The sequence below is a fragment of the Odocoileus virginianus genome, chromosome 1 (genome assembly GCF_023699985.2).
Source record: "Odocoileus virginianus isolate 20LAN1187 ecotype Illinois chromosome 1, Ovbor_1.2, whole genome shotgun sequence".
In the NCBI taxonomy this organism is placed as follows: Eukaryota; Metazoa; Chordata; class Mammalia; order Artiodactyla; family Cervidae; genus Odocoileus; species Odocoileus virginianus.
The window spans coordinates 71,971,590-71,994,988 of record NC_069674.1 but is presented as its reverse complement, the minus strand read 5'-3'; the positions used below and the strand labels follow the sequence as shown (position 1 = coordinate 71,994,988).

General features: G+C 43.6%; 1 protein-coding gene across 15 annotated transcripts in view; it reads left to right on the top strand.

The window, feature by feature from the left end:
* The window catches only part of MAGI2 (membrane associated guanylate kinase, WW and PDZ domain containing 2), a 1,406,842-nt gene that overhangs the window by 1,330,458 nt on the left and 52,985 nt on the right, over positions 1-23,399 (top strand). For 8 of the 15 annotated variants that reach the window (XM_070469808.1, XM_070469811.1, XM_070469809.1 and 5 more), the window contains one exon: positions 3,362-3,514. The exons of the other annotated variants lie outside the window; for them this stretch is intronic. In XM_070469808.1, the coding sequence (XP_070325909.1) occupies positions 3,362-3,514 (153 nt within the window). The remainder of the gene's footprint in view (positions 1-3,361; positions 3,515-23,399) is intronic. 15 annotated transcript variants of the gene reach the window in all.

Genomic DNA, 23,399 nt, shown 5'->3' with positions numbered 1-23,399 from the left:
GGTGCTAGGGAGATAAGGATTAATGAGAGAGTCTCTCCCTCTGTGCATTCGAAAGCAGGAAGGAGTGATGGGGAGAGAACGAGGTAAGGGGACAAGTAAGGACAGCATCAGCAAAGAGCCCAAGGGACACAGCACCTGGGATCTGCTGAGCAGAGTTGTAGAAGATTCTACTCCACCTAAGACGTGATATGTTAGCTGGGCCTCGAGTGACAAGTATGATTTCACTTGTGTGGGCACGAGGGACAGTGGCTCTTATACTGGAGAAGTAGGAAAAGGAGAGGGATGGACTGAAAGAACTTAAAATGGGGCTCAATGAAAAGGGCCTTCTATGCCACACAAGGGAATTTGAATTTTATATAATTATATGTCATCAAAAGAATTAAGTGGAAGGGTGAAACTATATGTATTTGGAATTGTGCCTCAATAGTATTTAAAATGGGTGTTTATAGGAAACTGGAGACAATTAAAATGTTATTGTAAAAGTTGAAGCAAATGATGTGAGGACCAGAATTAGGGAAGTGGTGATGGAAACAGCATATTGGAAACAGATTTCAGAGCTACCTCAGGCATTTATTGACGGAAATAAAGCTTGGTCAATAGTGAATACAAAGGTAGGGTGCAGGGAGCAGAGCTGTGGCCGGAGTTGAGTGGAAATGATGCCACATGGGTGAAGGAGCAAGTTTAGGAACAAAGATGACGAGGTTAGCTTCAGATTTGTGAATTTCTGGTGCCGGGAGGACCCTTTCCGGAAGAGCCCAGGCGCAGGGCACTAGGATGTGGTGCTCCAGGGCGGAGCATTTTGGGAGACCTGGAAGGGACCATCCTGGAATGGGACGAGCTCTCCCCAAGAGACCCTGCTGCGTAGAGAGGAGAGGAGAGTATAATCAGAGAGGAGAGGAGAATCCGCCAGGCGCAGTCACATCTGAGTGGCGAGTGAGGGAAGTCAGTGAAGAAGACCAGGAGAGGGCAGTCTGAGAGCCAGGGACCTCTTCCAGAAGAGAAGATGGAGGGCAGCCAGGGTGGGGGTTCAGGGAGGCCACAGGGAGAAAGACCTCTGCCTTGAAAGGGAATGCAGAGGCAGTTAGGGAGCAAAGGGGAGGGGCAGGGCCTAGAACCTGCGGGTTTAGCACAATGCAGGTGCACGGATCCACTAACGCCAACGTTGTGAGGACGGTGGGAAGGGGCCCTCGGCTGCTCCTCTGCAGGGATCTCCCCACAGGCCTTCCCCACACACTGCCCCATGGTCGGAGCCACACTGGGAACCCACCCAGCAAGACCATGGGTGCTCAGATCCAGCCCTGGGGCAAAGGCCTGGCTTTTCTGGTTTGGTTTTTCAGAGGGCAGGGGTAGGTAGGATACAAAGATGAATAAGACACCAATTCTACTCTAAAGGAACTCTGTATGTAGGGAATGTTTAAGAAAAACAGAGTGCTCATTGTTTACAAAAAATACTCTTTAATCACCATCTTGTTGAAACCATTCTCAAATGTACTGTGTTACATTCTTGGGTTGAGGCACACAGTATCCTGAAAATGGGCATGCTCTTGAGTTCCCCTTTTCCCCTAACACATTCGGCATTTGAAATCTGGATTTCATCATCAGGACTCCAGTGAAAAGCATCCCCTCAGTGGTCACCAGCCTCACCATAGTAACAACATCCAGTGATGGAGTCAGCCCTTCATCCCCTTGGGACGGCCTGTAAGCTGAGACTAGTGGTCAGTGTATTAGCTGAATTTTCTCCTTCCTCTTCGGTTGCTCCTCGGGGGTCTCCTTCAACTGTCTTCTCATGCAGTGACACCCCATCCCCAGCCCCTCCCTCGAGACCTCATCTGTTCTCATGGTTCCACCCGTCACCACCATGCAGATGACTCCGATGTCTGTTTTGCCATCTCTGACTTCATTCCCAAGACTTCCACCTGCCCTCTCAACATTTCTCTCCAGATGCCCCACACGTATGTGTTCAAAATTGCATACATGATGCCGCCTCCTAAACTCCTCCTCCTCTTGAATCACCTATTAATTAAGAAACCATCAACCCTCCTTGTTGCCCAGCTCAAAACCATCTGAGTGCCTTCACACTCATACATATGTATGTATGTATATATATATACACATATATATATATACAACCAGTTCCCCATTCAAGTGATTTTACTTCCGCGTTTCTCTTAAGGGCCCGCTCCTCCCTTCCTCCTGTCGTTCTGTTCCTGTTCAGGCTCATTCTACAGGGTGAAATAGCCTCTACTTGTTTCCCTGCTACTGTGGTGAATCCCTGATCACTGATGCCAGAGCAATTGATTGTCCTAAAGGACCGCCCGACTTGGGGACTTTTCTCACACACACACAAAATGTTAAATGAGTCCTCAGAGCAAACCTGATTCAGCCCCATTCAAATCTGTCTTCTCTCTCCTCTCCCACAGTATCCTCTTACCCAGATGTGCTGCTGAGACACTTGGCATTGTCCTGTGTTTCCACCTTGGTTAGGCTCATGCTGATCCCTTACCTTGGAAAACCCTTTCCCCAAGCCATGTCCTCCTTCAAAAACCAGGTTGAAGGCTGCCTTCTCCATGAATCCTTCCCCAAATTCATCAATCAGAAGTAATTTCTTAGTCCTTTGAAGTCCCATCGTTCCTAATACATCTTTTCTGTTCCCTCTGACTCTGTTTTGCAACAGGGTTATCAGTGTTCACATGTTCTCCCTTTTATGGAATTCAAATACTGGTTATTACCTTGGGTTCTTATAACAGTGCTTTGCAGAGAGAGTGAACAAGTATGTGAATGAGTAAATAAGTCTTGCAGCATCATTAAGTCATCATTCTATATCAAATTTCGGGTAGATTGCCTCTCTCTACATCACTTAGTTGTTCTTCTGGAGCTTTATCTTGTTCCACTGCCATCTCATTTGGTCTAAATTTCTACTGGTATTTTTATGTATATGGAAGATTTCTTACATTTTTTTACCTTGGAGAAGTGGTCCTCTGTAGGGGTGTGCTGCATGTCCTAGCACTTCCCTCCCCTCAATCACTCAAGGGCCCAGGGACCAGCCTGTCCCCAGTGTCTCCAGACTCAATTCCGGATGCTGCTGGGTTGTGGTTTTCTGGTTTCTGGTGTCTGCCGCCTTGTTGGAGAGTCGCCCTAGAGGCTTGTGAAAGGCTTCCTAGTGGGAGAGGCTGTGCTGGCCCACTGGTGGGTGGGGCTGGGTCTTAGCTCTCTGCTGGGCAGGGCCTTGTTAGGGGCGTGTCTACTCACTGGATTCTTAAAGAAGCCTGTCTGCCGCTGGGTTGGGGCTGTGTTCTGATCCTATTGGTTGTTTGGCCTGAGGAGTCCCAGCATGAGCCTAAACATTGTTCCATGGGGTCAGGTCTTGGTCCTAACTACTCCAGCTGGATGTCTGCCTCCACTAAGAGTTCAAGCAGAGGAACACTCCCTGATATTTCCACCACCAGCTTTTATGAACCCAGAGAGAGAGCCACAGCCGCACCCACCTCCCCAGGAGACCCTCCAAGACCAGCAGGTAGGCCTGGCCCAGGCGTGAGACCTTGTGTGCGCCCCCCCAGAGTGGGGTCTCTGGGACTCCTGCGCTCAAGCCCTACTCTGACGGCTCCTCTCCCCACTGCCAGACCCCCCGCTGCCCCAGGCTGGGGAGCATCGCGTGGGGCTCGGCGCGCTCTGCTATGGGAGACCTTCTGCAGCCTAATTGTTCTCCAGTTCGTGCGTCACCCACCTGTGGGGTATGAGATTTGATTATATCGCACATGTGCCCTGCCTACCATCTTGCAGTTTCTTCTTTATGTCTTTAGGTGTAGAATGTCATTTTTTGTAGATTCCAGTCTTTTTGATTGATGGTTCTTCAGCAGTTAGTTGTTATTTTGGTGCGCTCGTGAGAGGAAGTGAGCAAATTTCCATGCAGGCTTTTATTGGAGGCATAGGAGGATGGCCCAGATTTCGACTGACCATCTCAACCGAAATCAGAAGCAGATGTTTATTTGTTTGTTTAGAACTTTCTGATTATTTTGCTTATTTTCTTGTAATATATTGCTTTCTGTTCAGAGTTGAATGTAGAAAAACTGGCTAATTGAATGTTCCAAGTAATTGTCTCTGGTTAACCTAAGTTTGGGCTTCCCTGGTAGCTCAGACAGTAAAAGAATCCATCTGCAATATGGGGGACCTGGTTTGGGAAGACCCCCTGGAGAAGGGAAAGGCTACCCACTCCAGTATTCTGGCTTGGAGAATTCCATGGACTGTATAGTCCTTGGGGTTGCAGAGAGTCGGATACGACTGAGTGACTTTCACTTCACTTCACCCTAAGTTTTGTTTCTATAAGGTGTTTTCTTTCACATGGGTAGCTGTGACCTATGTTAACCCAGCTACTCATTAGAATCACCTGGGGGACTTCATTAAAAAATAGAGGCTCCTCCCCAACCAATTAAAACAGACTGCGCCAGGAGTGATGATAGTGCGAGGTATGCTGCTTTTTTTTTTTTTTTTTTTTTTGAAACATGCCCTCAGTCAGTGCACTGAGCAGCCTGAGTGGAGAATCACCAATCGATCAGATAAGTAGGAATATTATATAGGGAGGCTGTTACATTAAGTTAGGGAATTCAGGGAGGGGGTAATGAGGTGCTGAAAATAGCAGAAGTAAAATGCAGAAGTGACAATATCAAGAGTCTTGAAAGAATAATCATTAAGACTTGGTGACTGTTGACATAAAAAGAATGAGAATTAGGAGAACTCAAAAATTATCCCCGGACAAAATCCCAAGTATTTGGGAAGATGGCACAGCCTTTGTCAAGGGGGAAAATAAATGGGAAAATTCAGAAATGATGCCGTTGACAAACTGGGTGGCCTTTCAGGAATTACTCAACTTCTCAGGGCCTCCATTTTCTCACCTATACAAATGATAGGATTTGGGTTTTTTGATGTCTCAGTTCCTTTCAAGTTCTAGCATTGAAAGTAATGAATGAACTAATCTGGGATAAAAAGCCATATGGAATTTCAGGATGTGTGTGGACATTTAAATAGTGATTCACAACAAGCAAGTGAATCAGAGCACTGTGGCTTCAGCAGATGGGGTCTCCAGGGAAGAGCCCAGAAAATTGAGGTTGAAGGGTAGGTCAGGAGAGGACACTGAGAATTTAGAATTTGCCTCGTCACCTGCTCCAAGTTCTGTGTTATTGCCTTGCTTACGCTGTGACTGGTGAGCAGGGACACAGTGCCTGCTGCCCCTTATCACCTTACCATTAATGTGTGGACACAATCATTTTTCACAGGACTACTAGGAGTTGCTGTCATATACAAGGTTTTTCTGGAGAAAGATCGCCTCTTATTAACAGTGCCTTTGAAAACTGAATTGGGTCATTTTGTAATTCATTATGAAAATTTACTAACAGAAAAAAAAGTAGCAGGATATCTTAATAGCTCTTTTTTATATTTAAGATATCTCTGTGTTTTCATATCAAGTGCCAGGAGGGAGAAAAATTATATTTTACAAGTGAAATACATCTGTTCAGTTGGCCTTTTCCTATTATTTCTATCAATAGCTTATCACCCCTGGGCATACAGAAATCAATATCTTTAGCTTTTTTTCAAAGTGAAATTTTAGGCAATGTCCAGGGGAGGGGAAAAAAAAAAAAACCCTCACTGCTTATTCAGCATGGAAGTGAAATGTTGATTGCCTTTCAGCTATCAAATACAGTGAAACCAAGTCACAGTCTTTCCATACCCAAAGCTGTGGAGCCCACAGAAGCTCTAGCTAGAAACCCCTGGTTGTGTTAGGTTGGACCACAGAGATACACAAATAGCCAATAAGCATATGATGAGCTATTCAACATCACTAAGGATCAAGGAAATGCAAATCAAAACCATAATGAAATATCACCTCATATCTGTTTGGCCACTATTTGGGAAAAAAAACAAAAACAAAAATAGCAAGTTTTTGGCAAGGATGTAGAGAAATGAGAACCCTTGTGCAATGATGGTGGGAATGTAAAATGGTGCAGCCACTATGGAAATAGTATAGAGATTTCCAAAAGATTAAAGATAGAACTGCCATATGATTCAGCATTCTCACCTCTGGGTATATATCCAAAAGAATTGAAAACAGAATCTCAAAAATATTTGCACACTCATAGTTCATTGCAACATTATTTGCAATAGCTAAGAGGTAGTGGCAACATAAATGTCCATCTTTGGACAAATAGATAAAGAAGTAGAATATTATTCAGTCTTTTAAAAAAAAAGAAATCCTGACACATGCAACAACATGAATGAAACTTGAGGACATTATGCTCAGTGAAATAAGCAAATCATATAAACACAAATACTGCATGATTCCATTTATATGAGGTACTAAAGTAGTCAAGTCTTAGAATGTCAAATGGTGGTTAACCAGGTTCAGGGTAGTAAGGGGCATTGTTCAACAGGCACAGGGTAACAGTTTTATAAGATGAAACAAAAATTCTAGAGGACTGTGTATAAATAACAGTACTGTTGCTGTTGTTCAGTGGCTAAATTGTGTTCAACTATTTGTGACCCCATGGACTGCAGCATGCCAGTCTTCCCTGTCTCCCAGGGTTTGCTCAAATACATGTCCATTAAGTCAGTGATGCTATCTAATGATCTCATCCTCTGTCACCCCCTTCTCCTCCTGCCCTCAATCTTTCCAAAAATCAAGGTCTTTTCCAGTGAGTTGGGTCTTCACATCACATGGCCAAAGTATAAAAGCTTCAGCATCCATCCTTCCAGTGAATATTCAGGGTTGATTTCCTTTTGGATTGACTGGTTTGATCTCTTACAGTCCAAGGGCCTCAAGAGTATTCTCCAGCACAGTTCAGAAGCATCAGTTCTTTGGCACTCAGCGTTCTTTATGGTCCAACTCTCACATCCATAATTGATTACTGGAAAAACCACAACTTTGACCATATAGACCTTTGTCTGCAAAGTGATGTCTCTGCTTTTTAATACGCTGTTTAGGTTTATCATAGCTTTCCTTCCAAGGAGCAAGCGTCTTTAAATTTTATGGCTGCAGTCACCATCCGCAGTGATTTTGAGCCCAAGAAAATAAAATCTGTGTCTGCTTCTAATTTTTCCCTATCTATTTGCCATGAAGTGATGGGACTGGATGCATAATCTTAGTTTTCTGAATATTGAGTTTTAAGCCCACTTTTTTTTCTCTTCTCTTTCACCCTCATCAAGAGGCTCTTTAGTTCCTCTTCACTTTCTGCCATTACAGTAATGTCATCTGCATATCTGAGGTTGTTGATATTTCTCCTGGCAGTCTTGATTCCAAGGTGTGATTCATCTAGTGTGGTCTGGCTAGGTGGTCTGGTCTGTGATTCATCTAGTCTGGCATTTCTCATAATGTACTCTGCATATAAGTTAAGTAAATAGAATGACATTATACAGCCTTGTCTTATTCCTTTCCCAATTTTGAACCAGTCCATTGTTCCATGTAAGGTTCTAACTGTTGCTTCTTGACCCACAAACAGGTTTCTCAGAAGACAGGTAAAGTGGTCTGGTATTCCCGTCTCTTTAAGAATTTTCCACAGTTTATTATGATCCACACAGTCAAAGGCTTCTGAGTAGTCAATGCAGCAGAAATAGATGTTTTTCTGGAATTCTCTTTCTTTCTCAGTGATTCAACGGATGTTGGCAATTTGACCTCTGTTTCCTCTTCCTTTAAACAGCACACCTAGTTTCTTAAACCCAGCTTGTATATCTGGAATTTCTCAGTTCATGTACTGCTGAAGCCTAGCTTAAAGGATTTTGAGCATAACCTTAGAAAGTGAAAGTGAAGTAGCTCAGTCGTGTCCAACTCTTTGTGACCCCATGGACTGTAGCCTACCAGGTTCCTCCATCCATGGTATTTTCCAGGCAAGAATACTGGAGTGGGTTGCCATTTCCTTCTCCAGGAGATCTTCCCGACCCAGGGATTGAACCTGGGTCTCCCGCACTGTAGACAGATGCTTTACCGTCCGAACCACCAGGGAAGCTGGTTATGCACCGGGGAGCATAACCTTAGTAGCATGCAAAAGGAGCACAGCTATATGGTAGTATGAACATTCTTTGGCATTCCCTTCTTTTGGATTGGAATGAAAACTAAGCTTTTGTAGTCCTGTGGCCACTGCTGAGTTTTCCAAATTTGCTGACATATTGAGTGCAGACTTTAAACAGCATCATCTTTTAGGATTTGATATAGCCCAGCTGGAATTCCATCACCTCCACTAGCTTTGTTCGTAGTAATGCTTCCTAAGGCCCTCTTGACTTCACACGTCACGGTATCTGGCTCTGTGTCAGTGACCACACCATTGTGGTTTTCTGAGTCGTTAAGGCCTTTTTAGTGTAGGTCTTCTGTGTATCCTTGCCACCTCTTCTTAATCAAGTGTGCTTCTATTAGGTTCTTACCATTTCTGTCCTTCATCATGCCCATCCTTCCATGAAATGTTCCCTTGATCTCTCCAACTTTCTTGAGATCTCTCCATCTTTCTTGAAGAGATCTCAAGTCTTTCCCATTCTATAGTTTTCCTCTATCTCTTTACATTGTTCACTTAAATAAGACTTTCTTATCTCTCCTTGCTATTCTCTGGAACTCTGCATTTAGTTGGATGTATCTTCTCCTTTCTCCTTTGCCTTTCATTTATCTTCTTTTCTCACCTATTTGTAATGCCTCCTCAGATACCATTTTGCCTTCTTGCATTTATTTTTCTTGGGATGGTTTTGTATGATGTTACAAGCCTCTGCCCATGGTTCTTCGGACACTCTGTCTACCAGACCTAATCCCTTGAATCTGTTTGGCACCTCTACTGTCGAATCATAAAGGATTTGATTTCGGTCATACCTGAATGGCCTAGTGGTTTTTCCTACTTTCTTCAATTTAAGCCTGATTTTTGCAATAAGGAACTAATGATCTAAGCCACAGTCAACTCCAGGTCTTGTTTTTATTGACTATATAGAGCTTCTCCATGTTCAGCTGCAAAGAATATAATCAGTCTGATTTTAGTATTGATCATTTCGTGATATCCATGTGTAGAGTTGTCTCTTGTGTAGTTAGAAAGGGGTGTTTGCAATGACCAGTGTTTTCTTGACAAAATTCTGTTAGCCTTTGCCCTGCTTCATTTTGTACTCAAAGCTAAACTTGCCTGTTACTCCAGGTATCTCTTAACTTCTTACTTTTGCATTCCAACCCTCTATGATGAAAAGGACATCTTTTTTGGTTTTAGTTCTAGAAGGTCTTGTAGGTCTTCATAGAACTGGTCAACTTCAGCTTCTTCAGCATCAGTGTTTGGGACATACATAGCCTTGTATTACTATGATGTTAAATGGTTCACCTTGGAAACAAACTGAGATCATTCTGCCATTTTGAAGTTGCACCCAAGTACTGCATTTTGAAGTCTTTTGTTTGACTATGAATGCTACTCCATTTCTTCTAAGGGATTCTTGCCACAGTAGTAGATACTATGGTCATCTGAATTAAATTTGCCCATTCCCATCCATTTTAGTTCACTGATTCCTAAAACATCAGTGTTCACTCTTGCCATCTCCTGCTCGACCATGTCCAATTTACCTTGATTCGTTATTTTTACAGCATCGGACTTTACTTTCACCACCAGGCACATCCACAACTTGAGTGTCATTTCCACTTTGGCCCAGCCTCTTCATTTTTTCCGAAGCTATTAGCAATTGCCCTCCAATCTTCCCCAGTAGCATATTGGACACCTTCCAACCTGAGGGGCTCATCTTCCAGTGTCATATCTTTTTTTTTTTTTCCTGCCTTTTCATAGTGTTCATGGGGTTCTCATGTCAAGAATACTGGAGTGGTTTGCTATTCCCTCCTCTAGTGAGTCCCATTTTGTCAGAACTTTTCACTATGACCCATCTACCTTGGGTTCATGCCCTGAAGAGCATGGCTCATAGCTTTATTGAGTTACACAAGCCCTTTCACTACGACAGGCCTGTGATCCATGAAGAGGATGTACAATACCATAGTGTATGTTTAAAATTATTAAGATAATCAGTTTTACAAATTAAAAAAAAAACAGTGCCACATAGGGCTCTTATAAGAACCAGCATCTCTAAGGCTTAGTAATTCAAAACACAGAGGACTTCTCTTTGAGCTTTATTTCGTAAAATGTGCTGAAGTGTGCTTCCCTCCAGGCCGTTAGATGAAAAGCCTCAAGTTTCTTAAAGGAGCCGTCAGCTGGAGGGAGCAGCTTGTTGCAGAAGGATTGACATTAGTATCCATTTCCCCTCTAGAGAGTTTTCTGTCTTGCTTCTCTCATTGCTGCTGTTTCGGTTCTTGCTTTTGGGTGATTTTGGAAGAGGGTAGCATTGGGGTTCCACTGGGACAATGAGGAAGTAGGACTGCACCTGTAGAAAAGGAAATTCCAGAGTCTCGTGACATTTCAGAGATCATTTAAATATTTCCGTTCCTTTGCATTCCACCTCTTTTCACGAAGGCCTCTTTGAGGCAATATTCAGTTTCACTGAAGAAGAGGAATATCAATTGTCCTGCCAGCCGAGATATCAAAACAGACAAATGCTAATAGAACACACAGCCCTCATTCCCCACCCAGAAGCTCAGTGACTCAGTGACAAAGCGAAAGCATTCCCATCTGTCAGGAGCCTCCCGTGGCGGCTGCAGCCCTCGCCACAGTGACAGGTGATGGAAGTGGAAATGCCTTCCCAGGTTATTTAGTTATTGCAAAATGTGCTGTGAAGAGCATGGCATCCTTTGTGCCTTTCTGTGACCTTGTTTATGAAAGTTTTTGTGAGGCTATTATTTGTTCCATCAATTAGCAAGCCCAGAGCCCCACACGGGCCCCTGAGAGAACTGTTTGCCTCCTGAGGGCAGAAGCCACGACTGCTAGCGCAGTGGGTCTGAGCTTCATACCAAATGGTGCCTTGTGCTGCACTGTATGAATGAATGAGTGAATGAGTGAGTGACTAGAAAGGACATATAGCAGCAGTCAGGCCCTGCCCTCCAGGAGATTGTGGTCTATTAGGAAAAGATAAAAAAGAGAACAAACTTAAGAGAAGGAACTTAAAAGTAATGAGAACACACAGTACATACAGACACTGAAATGAGGAGGATGCCCAAAAAAGTAAGTTGAGTTTGTGGGAGACTTTTTTAAAGAGAATTCCTACCTTTCCAGTCTGTGAAAAAATACATTCTTTTAACTAACTGCAACAGCTTTTGCCTGTGTTTATACTGAACGTCTCTATTAAAATATGTGTGTGTGTGTGTGTGTGTGTAAGAGAAGGTGCAAAGGAAACTCAATTCATAAAGAACATAGTGTTGGATCCAGCTGATTCTGAGGCAGACCCCACAGGAGGATGTGTGCACTTGAAAACTCAAAAAGCCAGAACTTACCATCCTTTAACACCTCACAGCAGCTGGAAGTTCAGTTTGGACAGCTGAACAGAACACCGAAAAACCCGATCACCTCCGTTTCCTAGCAAAGGGTAAACAATTTCCAGCAGAAAGTTTCTTTCTCTCCTCTTGCTCACTTCTCATCACCCTCCTCCATCTGATCTGTCCTCAGTCCACCCACCCCAGAAAATGGATGCTTCCGCTTCAAAGGAGGAAAAGGACAGGGTGTAGGGGAAGTGAGTCACAAACCGCTGCCCAGGCCAAAGACCCGAGAGGAAAAAATACAGGGAGACATCAACTATGTTTTTCCAAACTCCTAGTTAATAGTTTTCTCCTGAGAGAAAACATTTAGCCTCACTTTCCCGTCTCCAAACAGAACATGTTCCTGCGGCAGGTACCTGGCCTGTCTGTCCTCTCAGGTCCTCCTCCACCTTTGGGACCAGTGTGACCAGGAAAGTCAGAGGAGGGAGAGAGGTGGGACCCTCACCTGGAAACTTGCTAGTTCAGAGGCGCCATACCCTGGGACTCTCTCTGTATTGGGTCTCTTCACCAAGTGTTCCAGGGCACCGCCTTCATGAACAGCTAACATTCAGAAATGAACTCAAGACAGAAATTTAAAAAAGGATGGATCTTAAATCTCAATTGTGAAACTGTTCCTATTGTCATTCTGTGGCTGCATTTATCCTCCAGTGATGCCACAAAGGGCATCATTGTTTAAGATAACTTTTACTGTTTTTAACACAATAATACATACTGGTTATAGAATATCTCAAAGAAATTATAAAAACGAGGAAAAACTTCTTCCTCTCTCTTGAAAATGTAACCATTTAGTTTGGAAACCTGCTTGATTCATTTCCCAATCTGCTTGCCTCTCCACAATAGAAAATACTCTTCTACACATCATTTTGCACAACTGCTTAGCACTTTGTTATAAAGGTTTATCGTTCAACCAACCTCCTATTTGAACTTCTCTTATTTTTTTTCTGATTTGTCCACTCTTGTGAAAATTACTGAAGAGTATCTTTGTAACTGTATCATCTGTCCATGGGACTTCCTAGGCAAGAATTCTGAGGTGGGTTGCCATTTTCTTCTCTAGGGAATCTTCTCAACCCAGAGATCAAATCCAAGTCTGCTACATTAGCAGGTGAATGCAAGAGACACAGTTTCAGTCCCTGAATCAAGAAGATCCCTGGAAAAGTATCTCCAGTATACTGGAAATACTGGAAAAATACTCCAGTATTCTTGCCTGGGAAATTCCATGGACAGAGGAGCCTGGCGGGCTACAGTCCAGGGGATTGCAAAGAGTCAGGCACATCTTAGTGACTAAACAGCAGCAGCAGCAGCTCCTTCTTCCCATGTATCTTTAGTTGCTCAGGATAACTTTGGAAACTAAAACCGCTGGGGCAGAGTGTCTGCATTCGCACAGGAGGGTACACGAAGTCAGAGAATCATGTGGACCCATGTGGGAGCTACTCCTGGGTGATGGAGTAAACTTTACAATAAAGTATCTTTTCCAACAGCCAAGCATTTATGAGCTCCAGCAGAAGCCTCGTGATCTAGTAAAAAGTGCCGAGAGCTAAGAGTCAAAGTTGGGCAGGAAGGCCAGGCTGCCCCACACGCCCCGCACAGCCCCTCAGGCCCCGGCCCCGCTCTCTGGGGCTCCCACAACTCATGGGTAACCTGGTGACTAGGCTGAACCACAGGTTCTCTGACCATCCCTCAGGCTGGAGCACAAGAAGGCTCCACTCAAAATTGGAAAACAGTGCAGCCCAACAATTGCTTCGTATTTATGTCTACCTACAGTTGGTTTTACTGTTATCGTCGCTTCCGTTTTGTTTAGTTTGTTTTTAAACAACACTGGCAATATTTCTCAGAGAAGCAGACGGCTGTGTGTTTGCAGTTTTATAATACACTTCCTTGACAGTTCAAAAAATCCTAGGCCTTCTCGGATAACTTCGAAGTTGTCTGCGTCTGTGTATCGTGTTATGTTGAGGAGGCGCAGTCAGTCAAGGGGAGGCCCCGGCCCAGGGCTCCGCTGCCATCGCTCTGGGTTCCTTCCAGAGGGTTCTGGGCAGTGAGAGCTCTGCAGGTACTCAGCGCGGGTGTTGGGCGGTTCGCTCACCTCGGCGGCCTGGCCTGTGGCGCTGGGCCTGCTGGGCCTGGAGCTCCCGGGGCAGTGACAGAGCAGCCTGACATCCTAGGGAGGGGCGGCGGGCAGCAGGAGCCTGTGGCTTCTGACTTCAGAGCTATCTGTCCTCTGGCACAGCAGATTCTGAGGCTCGTTCCTCTTGACTCAAGTGTGGAAATGCTTCCATTTGGGAAACCGACTGAGATGGTAATATTTAAGGGAACCCGTGGAGCCCATGGTATCTAACTATCACTCTTCCTGTGCCTTCACCTCTAAATATGTGCTGCTTCACTAAGAAAGTTCTTATGAGATGATGTTTTCAAGCAAGCAGGTCTCTGAGAATTCCTTAAATTAGATCAAGACATGGAGAAAGCAATGGCACCCCACTCCAGTACTCTTGCCTGGAAAATCCCATGGACGGAGGAGCCTGGTGGGCTGCAGTCCATGGGGCCGCTAAGAGTCGGACACGACCGAGCGACTTCACTTTCACTTTTCACTTTCATGCATTGGAGAAGGAAATGGCAACCCACTCCAGTGTTCTTGCCTGGAGAATCCCAGGGACGGAGGAGCCTGCTGGGCTGCCGTCTATGGGGTCGCACAGAGTCGGACACGACTGAAGTGACTTAGCAGCAGCAGCAGCAGCAGATCAAGACAGATCAGACCCCTGGGAGAATCATCTCCACATTGCAGTTCAGAAATCTAAGATGCAAGAGGAATTTCTGATCACACTAACCTACAAAGCCGGTGTAGAAATGAACATTTCCATTTCCTTGCCTTCTCCCCATTCATTCAGTAAAGTTTCCAGCTGAACAACAGTGACCGAGGGGAAATGCCCCTGTGTCATCTAGTTGCTGTCCAAAGCAGACACCCTTGGCACTTCCAAAAAGAGCTGTCTTATGGAGCACCTTGACTGAGCTGAGAATATTCATTCCTGTTCAGTCTTCACTTTAAATAGCCACTGTCTTGTTTTTAGCAAGATGGGCTTAATTTGAAGAGCCTATAGTGTGGGGGGAAGAAAACGAGTAACTAAGTGAATTGAATGCTGGTCAGTAACATTGGTCTAAAATCATCAGGCAGTTTAAGGTCCCTATTTCTTACATAAACAGATTTATGGCTAAGGGTAAAAACTATTCAAGGACAGAACGGAGTATGAGAATGTTATTATACACACAGAGCTCTAGCACTTAATAAATATGTAATAGCTAACAAAGAGAGCTGAGACAACTTCCTAATATAGAAAATTTGGACAACTTCTACCTGGTGATATAAGAAATTTTCTCCATTGTGAAAGATTTGTTGGCCTTTTACATAGGTATCAGGCAGCCTTCATTATCAGTACCAATGTATAAAGTGGTATTTAAAGAGAAAAATAGTGGCATATTTCAGAGGCCAAAAGATTCAAAGATCTTAGAGTGAGTTTTTCCAGGAGGACAAATGTGTGGAAAATTACAGATATAAATTCTGAAGCACATCGATGTTCAGTGAGACACTAAATACTTGAAGTTCTCATTTTCCCCTTCTGAAATGAATAAGAAAACATGGAGACATTCCTGCCATGTTATAATGAAAGCATCACATTGAGAGTTTTTCTCAGTCAGGGATATTGATAGAGGATGTCATCAGGCACAACCTGGCAGACTGTATCCTTGGAACCGATGGGTTTTGTTTATCATGTTCAAATGGATCCCCCAGCCGCCCACCTCCACGATCCGGGTGGAGAGGAGACGGTAATGGTTGTTAGGTGCTTGACTGCCAGCCACTAAAACATCATGAAATTGCAGTTCTGTCTGCAACCATTTGTTAGAAGCTAGAGCTGATTACAGGCGCGAGGACAGAGCCCCCACCATAATTTGTGGTGGAAGAACAGCTCAGAGAGGAATTCAGCCAAGCAGGAATGGCTAAGAAGCACTAGCCAAGAAGTGAGCACGAAGTGAAACTTCTAGAAGGAAGAAACTTTGGCTACGGGCCTTAGCCCTATGTGTTCTGAGCCAGAGATGAGTTTAACCTCCTCTCCTTCCTCATCTTTGACCTGCTTTGCAGTTGGCACTGACCATTCCCGGGAGAAGCCCTTTACAGATCAGACTGGCAACTGTGGCAGTGATGAGATTGTTGTGATTATGAGACTGCCTCACATCTTTTATTCCACAGGGTCTCTTTATCATCACATTGTGTCCTTAAAACAAACGCAGTGCATCATACGTTTGAAGCGGAGAGGACAGAATAAATTAAAAATTAATTTTGAAACCATTTTTTAAGAATTTCCCTGCCTTCTTTATGGCTATAAATTCCTCAGAATGCCTCATAACTAAGAGAAGAAATCAATGAAACTATTTATGTTTGAGATCCATTTTTGGGTGAATGGAGAACCCAGGATAAACCACTCCTCCAACACAAAATAGGTATGAAATGAAAATCTAGTTTACATAAATATGAGGCTATCAAGGAGAAATGTCATAGAAAGAAAAAAAAAAACTGGAAGGAAATTCAGATTTTAATAGTATCTTTTTTCTGAGTAGCAAGAAATACTGCCCAGATTATACACCTCTATATATTATCCAAAGTGTCTCTAATATATTTTAGTATTCAGAGAACAAGGAGAAGGAAGATGAGAGACTGACTCCTTCAGAGGGTGACTGATTCATTTCTCTAGATTATCATATGTAGATATATGTATGGGTGAGAACATGAGTTATATACACAGGACTTTCAGACAACTCCTGGGGGAATCACCATGTTCTCCACCCAGGCTTTCTTTCTGAAATACTATCCGTATAAAAAGCAAAGCAGTACCCCAATTTAACATACTGTGCATGGAGGAGACATTCCAGTGAGGACATCATAATATCCACATTGTTACCCATTGAATTGCAGAGCGCATTCCAAAATGTCACCTGGGTGAGGCTTTCTCCTGAATTGGTTCATTTCTTAAGTCGAAGTTTTTCGTGCAAGATACTTACCTTACCACTGAGAGGAACAGAAGATGAATGAGCCATGCTTCCTACGTAGTAGGCATGACCCGAAAAAGCCAATCAAAAAATAAATATCAGCCAACAGATGCTCAGAAGAGATGAGCAAAATGCATCTTTCCCTGTGAGGTTATCAAAGAAGACTTCCCAGAATGTGGTGGCATTTGACTGAGCCTTGAACGAATAGGCTGACTTTTTAGGAGGCAGAGAGGGAGTGGGCAGTCCAGTCATAGGCGAAATCAATCAAAGCGAGGGCTTGAGAGTTAATGCAGGGAAAACAATTTGACTGGAGGGTAAGGTGCATGCTGGAGAAGCAGCGGGAAGGAGGGAAAGCTGGAAAGCCTACCATTCAGCCTCAGGCCATGCCATGAAGATAGAGCAGCGGGGTAGCAAAGAGAGGCTGGAGGTGGAGGCGGCAGTGGCCACGTGCCAACCACCACAGCGCTGTAGAGAGAGCAGACTCCAGGCCTCAACTAGGGCAGGAGTGGAAAGGCAGGCAGAGACACGGGGAACTGCCAGGACTGTATTAAGGGCCGGTGGGAGAAGACCACCCTGAGGCTGGGCTCTTGAGTGACTGACTGGCAGAGGAAAGAAAGCAGGGAGTCAGATGGCGGCAGCTCATCCTTAGCAAATCCAGGGAGGCTCAGCAGCCTCCGAAAAGGCAGCATGCCGCCACGCAGGATCTGGGCTGGCGCTTTTATAGGCTCACCAGGAGATAATCCCGTTCATTTTCTTCTCTTCAGGCAGTTCCACGCCAGAGCTTCCCCAGACAGCTGAGCTAGACGTATACCTAGCAAAGAAAATTCTTCTCCCTCCAACCCCATTTTAAGTTTTCACAGGAGAATGTATTTGCAGATTATCTAATTCGTCCTGCCCCAATCTATTTTCCTTCCCTCTTAAGATGATACACACAGAGCTCATTCCTTGGTTCTTTATAAAAGGGCCCAGTCTCTGACTAGTCAGTATCCTAATTTTACATCCTGTCGATGGGGATGTGGTCTATATATTTTATAAACATGGATAAGCAGTTACCTGGCTATTTAGCTAGTGATGCACAATGTCATTAAACTACTTTATATTACCAGTTAATATATTTAATATTTAATGTTATAAACTAACATGCAGTAAGCAATTCCTAAATATTTTAGTCCATATACATTTTCATCTGGGAAGAACATTTTATTAGCATATTTGTGATACCATCTCAAAACTTAATATGGCTTAATTCTATTAATAAAAACTACTTTTAAAATCTTTATCTTTTTCTAATTATAGCTTTTGATTTCATTATCTCCTGCTTGGCAAATAAGGGTTGCTGTAGCTGTCTTGCAGTTGGTCCATAGCTAGCTTTGTTCTTTTTATATCTATCATAAGTTATTTGGTAAAGGAAGTTGATTGAAAGCAGCAGCTCCCCGTGTGGCCTCATGACTTGACTGTAGCCCAGTTTGTCAGAGCTCTGAGCAGATACTTAGCTTTTAGTTTATTCTCTTCCATGGTCATGACCTTTAGCCCACAGAAGCCATGTTGAAAGCAATTCAAACTGGATGGTCAGCAGCCTTACCTATGATGACCCAGGTCATCTCATCAACATCTTTACTGAACCTGATACTGGAGACATTCCTACTTCTGAACGTGAGATCCTTCGCTTGGTATTAAGTTCCTAGCTCCTCAGTTTCTCAACTGTGGACTCATCATCCAGGCTCTGCAGATACAAGACTGGCAGGACCAGGGCAGGAGGGATCATGTGGTTTTTTTACCTTGATGTTCACAACAAGGTTGCAGAACTGCTGAGTGTTCAGTAGAGCCAGTATCCTAAGACATATCAGAACTCATCATGGGAGGGCTGCTGGCAGGGAAGAACTAAGAAATAGGGAATGGAGATCTCATATCCCCCATATAGATGTTAAGTTCCATGGGATAAGGCTGCAAGGAGCCTGAATATTCCTGTAGAGGTTTGCTCCTTGCCTGAAAGCAAACCCCCAAAGGGGAAGAGAGAATGCCTGTCTGTTCACCAGGAAACAAGCTCTCCCAGACCTTGGTGGCTAATCAGGGAGTTGTCATAATCACCAAATGTTTTCAGTTACAGGTAAAGCCAACTTATTTCAGAGTTAAGTCAGAATGCATTGATTACAGAAAAGCTGTTCTTTGAGCTAACTCTGGTTCCTACTAGGAAAGTTTTTGAGCCAAAAAGAAAAGTGCAGTAGCCAAGGATGAATTGCTCAGAAAGCAACTGAGTTTTTCCCCTCACACTGTTTCATATATTAAAGTAAGCATAACATGACTGAGAAATAAGCATATGATGCTACTACAGCTTTTTTTTTTTTACTTTTTTAAGAGGAAACCTCAGGTCAGTCTGTCTTAAGGGAAGTTGGTCAAAGAAATGGTAAAGCAGGAAGGTCAAGTGATCTTGAAAAGTTAAAACATCTCTAATTCATCTAGGCTGATTAATTTTAATATTAAAGTGCTTTCACTGTATCCATGTTCTTTACTAAGAGAGTTGCATGTAACTGTAAAGGAAACAGGCTCATGTTAGATGAATCTTCCATCTCAGATGAAGGGAAAATTAACTTACCCCATGTATATACATAACCTTAAAATTGTTGACTGAAATTGAAAAGGCTCATGAAAGTGCCATCATTACTCAGGTACTTTCTCTCTAAAATACATTTCTAAGGAATTGTCCTATGTCTTCATATCAGTCAGTATATAACTCTATTGATGTGCTTAACAAATTGTACTGTACTCCTTTCTTTAGGTGCCCTCCCTTCATTAGAATGTGAGCTGCGTGAGGTCAGGAAGAACAGGTTTTAAATTCATTTTCCTATTTCTAGTTATGAGCACTTCACTCTGCCTTAGGGATATGAATAGGCTACTCAGCGTGTGGCTGAATGAATAGATGGATGAAAAGAAACTAAGGAGTATCAGACCCCCAACCAGAGATCTTTAAATGGCTGTTTCTGTTCCATATACCTAAATCTCTGCCACTAAGATACATCCTGAAGCATCTGAGGGGGGAGTTTCCCAAGCAAAATCTCTAGAGTCTTAAGTTTCCATCCACATTTGACATTTATCCCCACTTGTAGCAAATGATAACACTGAAGTTTTTTGAATGTCATATTGACTTTGCCACTGATTCTCGGACTCCATCTCTTGGTGGGAGCCTCTGTTTGCCAAATATACTGCCTCCCAAGTGATATGTTAGCTCCACAAGGGCACTGATGATGTCTTGTTGACCTCTGTATCCTGAGTGCTACCACTGATAGTTACTCCAAAGATATCTGTCAAATGAGAAATTAAAGATTTCTCATTCTGCTGCCATCTAACCAGTCCTCTATACTGCTGTGGAAGAAAAGACAGAAATAAAAAGCAATACTAGAGCCCTGCATTAAGAATGGGTGGTTCCCTTGTGTTCAGCAAAAGGTGGAACTAGAGTCTGAGGAGATACTAATACCACTTCATATGGCTCTGAAATTTTGTCATTCTGTCCCTGGAACGGCAGTGACAACAACCAACCTGTTTTCCTCATGGCTATGTTGAGAGAGGAGGAAAAAGTCTCTACTGTTCCCTGCACACAGACACTCACACTTCCTCTCTTTATACGCATGCATACACATGCCTGGAGGATTCCATGGATGGGGGAGCCTGGCGCACTACAGTCTGTGGGGTTCCAAAAGAGTCGGACACAACTGAGTAACTGAAGAACAACACATACACACAAAGACCTCCTACTTAAAAGAAGCAGTATTTCCACTTAGAAATAACTGTTGTCAGTCTTACTAAGAGAAAGAATGCCCAGGGAACTTTGGATCCTGAAAGGGAATAGTAACAGCGCTATAAATTTAGGGAGGAGAAATCATATTATTTTATTAAATATTTCTCATAAAATAATGGAATAAAAATGACCTCCTCATAATAGACGTACAAGTTATGACACAAATTACCTTTTTCTCCCCATTTACCTTTAATCAAGCTACCCCTGGGAAGATGAAAGAGCAAAGAGATTGAGCTTGAACTTGAAAGAGAGAAGATTTATACCTCAGTAATTGTCTTGATCCATTAATTGTCATTATTCTTTTTGCATTTGCTTTAGATTAGAGTTTGGCAAAAATCAAACTTGGTGAAGGTAATAGTTATACCAGAGTATATTGGTTCTCAGTTTCTAAGTTTTTGAGGCAAATTTACATCTCTTAAGGTTTATACTTACTTCTCAGTAAATTGAGGACACCTTTGTCCTAGGGAAAGGCACTGCCAAAAATAAAGTGCAAGGCTGATTAGCATTCACTCTTTCCTAAAACAGCAGTGTGGCAAGTTGTCCGTGAAGACGGTGGCCACACATCCAGTTAAAACATCTTTGACTCGCTTGACTCATTGAAACTTAGATGCTAAAAAAGAGGAAAGTGCTAACAGACCATCCTCTAGGGCTCTCTGAATCCATAAGCCTAATCTAGCTTTGCTGGTTATTTTAAGTGTCTATAAATGGAGAACTTGACCAATCCATTCTACCCCCAAAGGTCAATAGAGCATCTGTACTTTTACAACAAATTTTTCTAAAACTTCAGTTCCCCGTGCAAATTTCTCTTGGTCTTTAAGGCTGATAAGCAGCTCCAGAGAACAGGCTCCCACACAGATGCACCCCCTCTCAGACTCCACTGCCACACACAGAACCGGTAGGGGCCATGCAGCTTACTTGGCTATAGCCAAAGCCTTCTGTAGCAATTTCAGTTGCTAAAATGTAGCCCCCCAAATTTTTACTGTTTTTAAAAAGTTCTTGTCAGGTAATACAAATAAGAAAAATAATATATCCCACTCGATGTTTGTGTAGCGTCTTTACTTCATACAAGGCAACTTTAAAAAGGAAAGTAATTAATATTTAACAGTTAAGAAAACTGAGGCCCAGATAAGTTTGTCCAAGGTCACAGAGCGAGTAAGCAATAAACAGGGTACTTAAACCCATCTTCTAACTTCAAAGCATAGTGTTCTTTTCACTCAGCTGTGCCCTGCTGGCCTGATTCAGAGGCTTTACTCAGCTTAAGAGGATGCTGGTATATTCCTGCATATTGTATATATTGATGTATGGATGAAGTCCTGGTCTTGAGGGTCTGGCAGTTGTGTCATTTAGCTGCATTTGACATCTCCAGGGTTCACCCCCTGTAATACTGTAGATATGGATAAAGCTGACTCATTCAGAGTAATTCAAGGCAATTCAGTCCAGTCAGGCCTTCAGAGAGTCTCCAGAGAACAGGGTCTTTGTGGTCAACCAATAATAACAAGAACATTTAATTTACTTTGCATTTACTTTGTATCGACTATGTGTCTGGCACTCTAATGGGTGACGTGGTTATTGAGCTCCCTCAAACTTTATAACAGCTCTGGAGTTGGACACTACAACTCCTCATTTTTTTTTAACTCATTTATTTTTTGGCTGCATTGAATCTTCATTGCTGTGCCCGGGCTTTCTCTGGTTGTGGCGAGCAGGAGCTACTCTTCATTGTGGGGCATAGACTTCTCATTGCGATGGTTTCTCTTGTTGTGGAGCACAGGCTCTAGGGCACGCGGGCACAGTACTTGTGGCTCATGGGCTTAGCTGCCCCACAGCCTGTGGGATCTTACTTCCTGCACCAGGGATCGAACCCATGTCCCCTGCATTGTCAGGAGGATTCTTAACCACTCGACCACCAGGGAAGTCCAGTCCTCTCATTTTCCTAAGAAGAAAGTCAAGGAGTAGAGAGTGCTGGTTGGCCTTGACTGGGGAGGCTGATCAGAGAGTAGAATCAGGGCAGCTGGACTCCACAGTCCAGACTTCTAAAAGACGTGTTACAACAGCCCAGAGGAATCCATGCCCTCCTAATCAGCTCCAGCCCTCCAGAGACTCCTGAAATTTAACCAGACTTAAAGCCTTTATAAAGAATACTGTCCTAAAAAACAACAGCCAGCCCCCTTGGCTTATGGCCTGCAATGTTTGCCAGGACAGAGAAGAGCTGGCATTTTATTAGCACAGTGACACTACCCTCTCATTCTTCTTCGGGTCATTTATCGAGCCATGTAAATGTAGCCAAAGAACATATTCCTCAACCACTGGGAACCTGAACAAATGCCCCATGACCCTGACTTTGGAGTCAAGAGTCTAAAATCAAGTCTCTAAAATCCATATTAGAGGAAGAAAAGATAAAGACTTGAAATACATGTACTGATTTGAGATCAGACGGAGCCATTTAGGACCTGTGTCTTCTGTACTGCTTTGAGTATGCATTTTAACGGAATCACCCTTTGATTTGAAAACAGCCCCTGGCAAAAGGAGCAGAAGCACCTCCTCAGGCCTTCCGTGCATTTCATCCCCTCCAGACCTCCGCAGCTCCTCCGCACAGCAGCCTCACCCCTAGGAGCAGGGTTCTGTGAGGCCCTTTAAAGGAACCACTGAGGGGGGCAGCAGGGCATGGAGTCGGGCAGATTCTGACCTCAGCCAGCCAACTGGCATTCACAGGGCTGGGTTTCTAAGTTGACTGAAGGCTTCTTAAGCAGCTTTGCACACTGGTTACAGAGGTCTTCCACCACCAGCATTAGTTCCTAGTGACTGGCTCTGAGGGGTCATGGTGGGTGGATTTTTCTTTCCAAGGGCGCTTGTGTTAAAGCATGCAGGTTTCAGGTGAGGAGTGACATGGTCTCTGGTGCTAAAAGCAGCCTGAGATGGTTCTGTCTTCCCCCAACAACACACCCTGTGTGTTCAGCAAAGCAGCTGATGGTGGAATCAAATGATGCAGAGGAGGTGATGGGGTGGGGGAGGGTGGGGCACAGTGGCAGCCACAGGCATACCTTGAGGCTCTCCTCCAGTGTCCTTGATCCCTGTGACCTCCTAAAGACCCCTGAAAGATTAACACCCCACCCCACCCCATCAGTGCTTTAGTAGTTAAGCTGTTTGGAGGCAGGTCACCTGAGTCCA